Consider the following 11076-nt stretch of genomic DNA (forward strand, 5'->3'; position numbering starts at 1 on the left):
TGTTTTGTATCGAGTACAAGTATTTAAAAGGTACTGTCAGCTCTGTATTTGTCACCTGCTGAAGGAATGAATGGCTTTTATGCTCTTGCAAATAAGATGTTAAAACACTTGTTTCAAATGAGAAATTCCAGAAGTTAACTCTTCTAAGCACTTAAGGAAATTTGAAAAATGGTGTTGATGTGGCAATTCCTAAAAGATGAGGCTTGCTCTCTTCTCTGAGTGCCTCTAAATTACAGGATTATGACGATGTTTGGAAGCCATGTATGAATATAAATTTATCAACCTTGATACATGACAGCTCAGGAGGTCATGGGCTACTACCAATAATACAGTGAAAAAGGTGTTTTAACAGCCTTTGTAATAGAAAAGAAGGATAGTTGCATGTTTGTGGGGTATTAGAAGTTCATGAATGTTAATTTTGAACCCAAAGCATTTTAACTGCAATTTACTCCCTTAAAAAGGAGATGAAAACACCACTCTCTCCATGAATAACGTGTGAAAGTAATTTAATTCATTTTTCACGTGGTTTTTACATGCTCTGAGTATTTTGCACTAGCTTGTGAAAACCTACACTTTGAATAAATTCCTGCAGGAATTTCAGGGAACACTTTGGGGATTTGTTCCAGTGCATAGGTTAAATTGATAATGCAAGTACTCCTTCAATACAATGCCTGAAGCCATGATAATCAATTTCTTCACAGGAAAGATATTTTTCCTCTTAGTGATTTTAATTTTTAGAACCCATTCATAAGATGTTTGGGGTCCTCCCATATTTCAAACAAATTATTATAATTATTATGTTATTTTTTCTTTTTAGAAACACACTTTTTTAGTTTTAAAATCTAATCACTGGAAGCAATTTTATGGCATGGCAATCTAAATGACTTTTTATTCCACCCTTGAGAAATACCATTATCAGATGAAAGAGGGCAGATTTGTCATGGAAGTGACAGCTAGCAAAGGCAAGGTGCTTGAGTCCTACAGATTCTTTTGTAAGTGTGTTCCAAGTCCATTGACACAAGTCACCAGTGCCCATTGCACCTATTATTGCTTGTGTAGTTGGGTACATGCATTATTGCTTGTGCAGAAGGAGTGCACACTGGAAGGTGTTACTGGAGGAATACTCTGTTAGTCTTTTATTGCATTTTATTTTTTATGTTGTTGTTTCATCAAGTTACAGGTATCACCTTCTATGGTATGCCCTATAGTGCCTTTTTTTTTTTTTTTGTTCCCTTCATTTCTTTTGGTTTGGCTTTGGGTTTTTTTTCTTACTGACTTGTTTCTGGGAAAGTCATTTGTTTCATGGCTTGCAGCTCGTGTGTTTGTGTGTGTGTTTAGGAGCTTTGTGTGGGGTTTGGTTGGCTAACTTTCCTTCAATATCTCATTAAGGTTTTGCAGTGGTTTCCTTAAATACTCTCTCATCATCTGAATAAAATGGAGAATATGCAACTCTTAAAAAATACATAAAATAATTGAAAGACAAATTGCTAGATTTTTTTTTTTTTTTTGCTTAAGGAAGATACTTTTTTCAGTAGAAGTTTATTCTTTCTTTGGAGATTTAGTTTTACTTGCTATAGATTGACGTGGAATTCTTCTCAGTCTGATTTCATCAGTACTCAAAATAACTTTTTAATAAAAATTTTCATTCCAAGTTATGAATAGGGAGTTACTCATTTCTCTTATTTTCCCACAGATTTAGTGTATTGTTCTATTTTTCATGTTAATAGTTTAATATAAATGCAGCTGAGTAAGAGGTGCCTAAAGAGCAGTAAATTGAGCAGTGACATCCCAAGACAGGACTGTAAATGGGAATATCTAAATGATGTAACTTACAAGGTTGCATTTAATGTTTGTTGCAGAGTTGCATGTCAAAGGGCTCCTTCCTTCAATTAGCTTTCCAATTTGTACCTTAATGGGATCTCGCAGGCTTCTGCAAGTCAAAGTGTATTTCTTCAAGGCTTCCTCTTCCTGATTGAAAGTGGATATTTTATGGAATATTCAGGCTTTTTCCTGTTTCTACGTTCTGTAAACATCTGACATTTCTAGAAGTCTTGGTATACCGGTCTCAGGACAGTACATATTTTGATATTTTGCATGGAACTGGATCAAATCAATTGCGAAAATCCAGACTTAAAAAACATGTATGTTAAAAGGACAGCTGATTAATTTCTAATCAACTCATACTATGTGGAACAAATCTTCCACGTCCTGCAACTTAACCAGATGATTTTCTTTATTTCACATTTTGGTCAGCCAAGTTTCCTCACAATAAAAGAAGAATTACCATGTCCCAAAAGGATAAATGGTCAAGACACTGCTTGTAGAGAGCTCATGCAAAGCAAGTTTGGGGATGATTAACATCATCTCTTAGCACACACAGTGCTGCAGTTACTGCTGGTAAAGGCAGGACAGTAGGCACTGGCATTTATTTCTGGTAATCTTTTGGTGTTTCAGGAATACTTCTAAAAGCATCTTGATCCTGAGAAGTAAACTGGATACAATCATCAGCAAACATTAGTAAATGCTGGTTTTGTATCGGGGAGCTGCATGGGAGCAGCAGGTCCCAGTATTTGCAGTGTTTGTTCTGCAGTAGGATGAAATGCTTTTGTGTTGTCCACATCAACAGGCACAAGTGTGACACCTGTTTAGCTCAGAGGTGTCTCTGAATAAACACAGTGCTTATGAACAAAAATTCTGTGCTGCCTTTGAAAACACCTTGTGAATGGCACATATGTACGCTTCATGAAACCTGTGAAGCATAAAATATCTGAAACTGTAGCTAGGGAAGTATCAGCAGTTTCAAATGTAACAAAACTTGCTGTAACACTCTTTCCTCTTGATTTATTTTGGTAATTCTAATTCCTAGAAGTTTTTTTAAGAAACAGTATGTAATATTTAAAAATCATAGAGCTGCTTCCTACTGAGATGTGATGCTTGACACTAAACAGATAAATTTAGCTCATACATATGTATTTTTTGCATATAGCTTTCCATTGTTTGCAGTGTTTTCAGAATGACCTCTGCTGCTAAAATTTGAAATCCATTTTCAACAAAAGTGATATCAAAATTCAGCATCTGACCTCAGATAACTGAAGCTAGAAATTCAAGGCTGAAACATTCAGATTCTTAATGCCATTAGAAATACTTATGAATACTTGAAAGTTGAAAAGGGAGCATAGACTAAAATTTTTGGTGGTTCTGTGCATATTAGTATGTAACTTTTTTTTAATGCCATTCCACTTCTGTTTCATAAAAGCTTCTTTTCCTCACTTAACATTTTAACACAACCCCTAGTGAAAAGCCAGATACTAAATGCACTCTATTGCATGCCAGTGTTGTTTGTAATCTCTAGGTGAAGAGTTGGTCCCTGTTAACATTCAGTGTTCTTTTAATACAGGCAGTTGAGTTGAAATAATTGAAACAATCCATTTTTGACACAGCTGACATTTTTATAGAGGTTTCACTCTGAAAAGTCAATCAGACTGTGTTTTATTTTTACTCACAGACTAAGACCTTGTATGCCAGACTTGATCCAAGGCATGTGTTTTCTACTACAGCTAAAAAAGCTGCTGAAAAATGATGGGGAGAGAGGATGATGCTTCAGAAACACAAACATGTTCTGTCATGTTCTTTTCATGTATCTTCAAATTATAAATGATTCAGATGTTTACAGAAAGCAGTTTCTAGCAAGTTGGTCTGTGACTAATTATGACTTTACTTGCCTCCAACCATCACTGATTATTGTTTTATACTATAAGGTGTGGATCCTGAGTTGTATGAATTGACAACCTCAAAACTGGAAACTTCCAATGCAAGCAGCAGAGTGACTGATGCTTTTGCAAGGCTCATGTCCACAGTGGAGAAGGCAAGCACGTCCACAAGGTAAATGCTCTTCATTGCACATTATTCTTCTGTTTCCCTTCTGTAAGGGTGGTGTGAAATGTGAGGTGTGAATTTGTGTGCAGTTTTAGGGCAGAAGTTCTTGAATGATCAAAAGGCTTTAGATTTTAAATCTGAAGTTCATTGTACTGTAGTTCTTATTTCAAATTATCTCAGAAGTCTAAAATGAGATGGGTAAGAGTTTATGAGCTGAAGGAAAAAGATCACCAGGACTTATGCTGAAAAGGTAGAGCCAATGACTGAACTGTAGGAAGCAACTTTCTGAACATCAGGGCTGAGAGTGGCTCCTGACAGTGGCTCCTGACAGTGGCAGGGTAAACTGAATCAGCTCAGTGACCTAGGGCTGAGGCAGGAGACTCTCCTTTGTCTCTGTGTAATTTATAAATACAGAATGTTGCACAAGTAAAATGATAACAGACTAATAATTATGACTATATTTGTCCCTTGACAAATATTCCTAACACCTGTCAAAACTTCAGTGAGCAAAAATCAGTTTAATTTTGCTGTTGCACGTTAAGAATTGAATGTGTAGTTGGTTTAGGATGTCACTTCTGCCTCAGTGGAGCACATATAAAGTAGTTTTGTGCTTTTTTTTTATAGGCAGCATCTGTAGAAAGGCTTTAGACATCAAATGACTTGCTTGAAGTCTGGGCTTGGATTTGGTCCAGAATCATCTCTCCATTTATAAGCTTGTATTCTTTGGGTTTATTTATTTATATGTGTCTTAGCAGTAGGATCCTAGACTGTCTTAACATATAATTAATGTTTGTGCCCTTCAAAAGAAATGCTGAGGAATCTTTACCAAGTAAAACATTGGTTTTTTGGAAATGTGTGCCTCAACATGCAACAAGTGCATGATAACATATCTTCACTCCCAAGTGAGCCTTAGGGTTTATTCAGCACTCTTAAAGTAGATGTGTTTTCATGCAACAGCCCTTAGGAGGAGGCACAGTAATGGTGGGGTGGAGCTGGCTTGCTTAAAATGACTGATTTGTAATTTTCAAGAGTTCTTGTCAAACATGCTCTTTTACTAAGAAAACTATCTTCCCAGTTTTCCTGCAGTGATAATTTTGAAAGTGAGCATGAAATCAACAAGCCATGAAATTTCAAGGGAGAGCCAGTAGAGGGAACTCCCCACTTCGATGCTGATTTTTGGGTCTTCTGGATTGCTTCTTTTTCTATCCATGGAGTGCACATGCTCTTCCTGGAGATACTGTAGTGGAAGTTTGGCTTTCAGGAATTAGAAAACATAGTTACAGTTGAAATACTTTTGTATTATATTCTAAGCTTAATTTAAAAGTAACCACAGCAGGACATGCAAGCTCTAAATGTATCTTTGTTATATCTGCACTCTTAGATTTGTACCTTGCTTTAAGATGTCTTAGCTTTTTGTTTACAAAGGAACTTTGCTTAAGTAAGTGTTGACCCTCATTTTTCTGTGCTGTTTTTTTTTGATATGACGGGTTTGGTTTTTTCCTGAGTGCTTCCACAATGCACTTGAAAGCTCTTACCTGTGCTCTTAAAGCTCTTTATCCAGATGTCAGAGCTCTTCCCCTGTTCTGGAGAGCATTGCTTACCAGCAGGAACTGGTTCTAGATCTGTGATGTAGCATTGTACCAGGCTGGGACCTCAGACTTGGAGGCTAAGTTCAGACACACACAAGGATTTGCTGTTTTCATGGTTTAATACATTTTGTATGTTCTTATCAACTCTGAGTTAAAAAAAAAAAATTCATGTGCTTTTTCTTCTTGATTTCATGCTCCCCAAAAGAAAAGCAGTATGTTTTTTCAGGCCAGAAGCCTTCTGAAAAATAAGAAGGTATAGCCTCAGTAGTATGCCAACTAGTGTGGTACAATGTTAGCTTTTTGTAATAAATTTGTTTTTCTTTTCAGTTTTATAAATTCTTTTGTAATGAACTGGAGTCTTTAAAATAGGAGTGGCTGGGTACAGCCAGGTCAGTGAGAATGAGGTTCATGCACCAGCCTGGAAATGTTAACTATTAGACATCAGTGATAACTGACTGAGGAAGACAAAATCAGTGGATTTAGGATCACTTTGATGGCAACTTCAGTAGTGCTGAGGCTATCCCATGTTTGTTGGCTGAACTCAGGATCTTTAGGGTAAAGTTTAGAGTGAAAAAAACACTGTTCAGCTGTGGGATGCCGTGTGAAGAGTTGTCTTTGTCTAAAGTAGCCCTGTCTTTTGTTGCAAAGCCATCTCTTGAACCAGAAAGTCTGTTTCTCAGCAGGAAAGTATTGGGAGAGGAGGGAAACTTTGTCCTCAGCTTGAGCCTGAAACTTTGACAGCAGCAATAAGTGTTGAAGGTCAGGGATCCAGAGCAGCATTCCACAGAGTCTCCAGCCTTGCCTAGTTCCATAGAATTGGCAGAGATCAAAAGTTTATCTGCTGTCTTTTTGAAGGAAAGCAGAGCACTGATACCTTTCCAAGAAATGGCCAAAACCTTCATTTAAACTGGAAATACTCCTTGGGGATGGTGTTGGATGGAGCAGGCTAACTCTTAATTACAGAGTGTTTTTAAAGTGCATTTCTCTAATCAGCTCATTGTTGCTGATAAAGCCTGGCCTTGCTGGTGCTATCCTAAAAACCCTTTGCAAACATGAGAGGTGACTGAAGCCCTGAAAGACTTGAATGCTGCAGGAAGGGGTTGGAATGCAAAACAGAACAGTGACATGCAAGTGATGGATGGACAAAGCATTCCCTCTTTCTTGCCTGATTTTCTTCCAGCAACTTTCCTGCCTGTAAGTCTGGTTCATTTCTTGTGGCTTAGTGTTAACATGCCTTTGAAAAGGAAATTTAGTGCCTACAGACAGAGGGGCTGGTACAAATGCTTGGGTAGGGGTATATCCTTCCTGTCCTTCTTGGGAGGGAATATAACCTAGTGTAAGAAAAGAGATGGGTAGGGGCAAAGTGTGCTGTAGAGGATTATTTTGAAACCTCAATGAGGCAGAGACTTTGTTTTGATCCAGGGATGGGTCCTTTCATGGTTTTGTAATCAAAAGTTCTGATTCCAAAGCAGACAGAAATAGGACAGCTGCCACTGACAGTCCACTCACTCAGGCATCTGTTCTTTAAGCCATGGCACCTAGAAATGAGGAGTGCTTGAGCAGGAAAAGCTCTGCAAGACTCCTCTCCACTGATCAGGGCTCAGCAAAAGAATCTCTTGGCAATGGCAAATCTTCAGCAAAAGTGGTGCCTGAAGTTAATGCACAGTCACTTCTCTTGCCTCTATTAATGGACATCACAGTTAGTGGGCAGTTTGCTACCTTTAAAAGGTAAAACCTGTCTGCAGTGATGATGCTACTTTGTCTTTTAAAATTAGAGTTAATGAGTAACTCTTTAGGGTTGTCCTGGTGATATATGCTACCAGAAGTGGTGGTTGTTACCCAGAAAGAGTACTTGTAGTGTCCAGTTTTGTTGTATTGCAGAGGAACCTGCCTCTCTCCACTGAGGAATGGAGAATTTTGGCCATCTCATCCCTTTCTGCACTGAGATGATTTCAGAAAAGGGTTTGAGTCTCATTACCTGGTGATTGTATCTATAGTTCTGTCTTGGTCACAGTTAAGCAGTGGTTGCTGTGTTAGTGCATTAGCTTCTCCTGCTTTAGAAATACTTTTTACATTGCATTGGAGTAGATAAAGTATTGCAAAGGGGAATATTCCAGCCAGTAGGGGAGCAGTGGGTAACTGGGTGGGATTGACCCCTCACTGGTGTGCCTGTTCTGCAAAGCAGGAGTGATGGCACTGTCCTGTGACAAAGGTGCTGCATGTGACCACGGAGTGAAAGGCAGCGCTGCCTCTGGGACCCAGCAGTGCCATTTCTTAGCATGCTGCAGTTGAGCAGAGGAGGAAGAGGAATATAAATAGCAAGGAGTGTGTGAGCTCCATCTAGCCTGATGAACAATTACAGGAACATCTCCAATGCAGCCCTCTTCCCTTGGCTTCCTCTGCCAAACACTCCTTTGTTAGCTCTAAGTCCTTGATCATCAGGAGTTGGTACCTTTAAGGGGCTTGTGGTAAGTGATTATTAATAGCGGCACCAGATACTGATAACACAGGGTGGGTGGGAACCACATTTCAACAGCTCAGAGATAGTCCTTTGAGTGCAAACAGAGCTGACTGTGAAGTTGTTAGAGGAGGCACATATTGGCTCTCTGCTTCTTCCTTCAGTAAAACCAGCACACAGCTTTGTTTATCCTCCAGAATTTGGTAATCTGCCTAGTCAGTAGCTCGTGAAATTCCACTGTAGCAGAGAAAAAAAAAATATTGCTGTTCTGTGAAGGTAAGTCAGATTTATTGTTTAGGCTGCCTCATCTGGAGAACTTTCATCGAGTGGGGATTTCAGTGGCAAACAGAAGTGATAGTTCAGTGTCAGCACCATGATCAGTGGTGATGGTCACCACAATCATCAGATGTCAAGGATGCATTTGACTCCAGCTCTTTTTTTCTTCTAGCTAAGGAATTCTGAGCTTCTGTGGAAGCAAACATGTGGCCCCTTGCTTTCCACTGGTCTCTGCTCAGCTGAGGAAACAATCCTCGTGGGGGCTGACAAAAAGTACATGCTGCTTCATGATTGGAGTGGACATTGCCCTCTCATGGGATTGGTTTACAGCTTATAAATAAGACCAGATAGAGAAAGGAGATTTCTGAAGTGCTCTAGGGAAAGCAGTTTCTTTGGTTCAAGCATTTTGTCTCAGCTTTTTTTCCCATGAAGGTGAGGGAGCTTATGCAGTTGCAATTTCTTACATCATTACAGGATTTAGCAGGTGCCTTTTTGAAACTGGAATAATGTTTGATGGAAAACTGAGTATTTCTAGTGGTAGGCAGTGTTCTTCAAAGATAAGCCAGATATGTGTAAAGTATGGATGTTTGGGCAAAGGAGGGGGGTCTATAGCAGTCTGAGCCAGGCTTCATTTTACTTGGGAAGTGTGAATTTTTTGCATAATAGTGAGAATCAAGTGACATGGGATTCAGACTTCTTTATTCATTTGTGCTCAGTAATTCTTGTGAATAATGCAAAAGGCAAAGTAAACCCTAGTGATTCCCAAACTGCTGTATGCATCATGGCTGCTCATACTCCTGTACTTCAAAGCAAGTAGATACACTTATTTGTGAGGCACCTTCTGCTGCTGCTGAATCCTGAGGGGAAAAAAGGTTTTGGAATCACAGTGTAGAGTGGCATGATGGGCAGTGTGAGAACAGTCATGTTGAAAACACAGCATAAGTGCTTTTTTTATTTTAAAATTACTGAGAAGTAACTTAGACGTTTCTTAATGTCGTTTTAAGATCTTTTGTATTTTTGAAGAATTGTACCAAATTTAGGTAGTTTAGAACTAATGCTCCAACTGTTTTATCTCTAGAATATGGGCATGGTTATCTCTTCAACTGAGTCCCTTGACTCTTGAAGCTGCTAAAAAAAAAAAATCTGTAAAAATTATCATTTGAATAAGACATTTTTTCCTTATTGCAACAATATACACAGGAACATTTTGCTGACTCTCTCTGTTAACACATTATTGGTAGGCAGGTAGGTATTATAACATTAGACTACCTTCAAGTAGCTTGCAGAAGTGCCTGTCAGTGGGAGACAAGCTGACAGAACATTGCTTCAATCAGTGATTGTTTCAGTGATCCCAGGGATATTAGGTACTGGATTAATGCACTTTGTTCTCTTCTTCCCAACAGGAAGCCTAAAAAGGAAGAACATCTTAGTGAAGAGGCTGCCAAGGTGATTTCTAGCCTTCCTGACTTAACTTTCATGCATGCCAAGGTGTTGATGTTCCCAGCCACATTAACACCTTCAACAAGCTGCCAAGAAAAGGTAGACTAAAGTGATGTGAATTGGACGTTTTCTATTGATTTTTTTTCTTCCCTCTGCGGGTCGTAAAAAGCAATCTTGCTTTAATTAAAAAAATATCAAGTTCAGATGATTTGTTGGTAAGCAGCACTAGAAAGGTATACATAGTAATGTATATTTATTTACATACTGGAGTCCTAAATTTATATTAGAGAAAAATGTAAATAATTGGGGGTAAATCTTTTTGAAGATCTATTCTTTTTGTTGTGCTGGGCTGTATACATTTATGTCTTTGTGAAATACACTGGTGGTGTCCTTCTTAAAAAACTTCTAAAAGTTTAAAAAAATCCTATAAACACATAATGAAAACTTCAATCTTCACGATCTGTGAAGTTGCCCCTTAAGACTTTCAGATTGTATTGAGCAACTTTTTCTTTCCTGCATATATTAAAATACTTCTTGCTGGAAAAAAAAAATCAAAAGGTAATGTTGTCCCTTTTGTGGGTTTTTCAGTTATCGTTTCTTTAAAACCCAGTACTTTCTTTTGTGTTTTAACAAGCTTAAGATGTGTTCTTCCTTTTCTTTTCCCCCATCCCCTGTTGATTGGTTGGCTGATCAGTTTTTATGTTCTTGAACTTCAGTAGTATGGCTCTGTCACTATATAGCCTTTTGAAAGGTATGCTGTCAGTAATTTCTTGTTCCAGTTATGGATTACTGTCTAAACACTTGATTTATTTTTTTTTTGGTCATTAGAAGGTTGTCTGCTCTTAATCAGTTTGATTTGGAAATGAAGGACCAAAACAATATGAATGTCTTACAATGAAATTTACCTGTTAAAAATTTTTATGTTCTATTGTACCACTATTCCTGTTTGATTTTGCACAGTGTAAAATGACATAATCATAGATTGCTATGGTTTTAGGCTGTATATACAGTAAAAAACTATGGGTTGTAAATGTCTGGGGAAATTCCTATGGAAAAAAGAGAGCTATGTCGAAGAACCTCTAAAAAGGTCAATATGCATGCCCAAGGTCTTTTGAGATTTAAGTGTGTAAATTTCCTTTTAGCTTACACAAAATAAAATAATTTAAAAGATACATATGTATACAGCTTGCTGTCTTTTTTTACAGAATGTGTGCATTGCTCACTTTTCTGTTTGTGGTAAAATTGATGTGCTGTAGGACCTTCTGATTTGTGCTGCTCAGTCCCACAAACCACACCTGGCAGGGTCCTGCAGATTTTCCTTCAATTCTCCCATCTCTTTATCGTGTTGGGAGTCAGTCTTTTACTTCTGTCTCCAATTTCCCTTATGGCTTATAGGGCAATGTGGCTCATGATATTTAGGGTTAGAGACTTCTTCAA

At 38.2% G+C, this 11076-nt stretch overlaps 1 protein-coding gene across 4 annotated transcripts in view; it reads left to right on the forward strand.

The window, feature by feature from the left end:
* AFTPH (aftiphilin) overlaps window positions 1-10811 on the forward strand; it is a 42612-nt gene extending 31801 nt beyond the window's left edge. For 2 of the 4 annotated variants that reach the window (XM_071424717.1, XM_071424708.1), the window contains exons 8-9: window positions 3759-3882; window positions 9603-10811. In XM_071424717.1, coding sequence (XP_071280818.1) covers window positions 3759-3882; window positions 9603-9747 — 269 coding nt within the window. In that variant the 3' untranslated portion in view covers window positions 9748-10811. Of the gene's footprint in view, window positions 1-3758; window positions 3883-9602 lie in introns of those variants that run through there. The other 2 variants (XR_011678857.1, XR_011678856.1) reach the window with 2 other exon arrangements.
* Window positions 10812-11076: the final 265 nt, after the last annotated feature.

This window comes from Agelaius tricolor, unplaced genomic scaffold (assembly GCF_023055355.1).
Source record: "Agelaius tricolor isolate 1412-34295 unplaced genomic scaffold, bAgeTri1.0.p SCAF_1, whole genome shotgun sequence".
NCBI lineage: Eukaryota > Metazoa > Chordata > Aves > Passeriformes > Icteridae > Agelaius > Agelaius tricolor.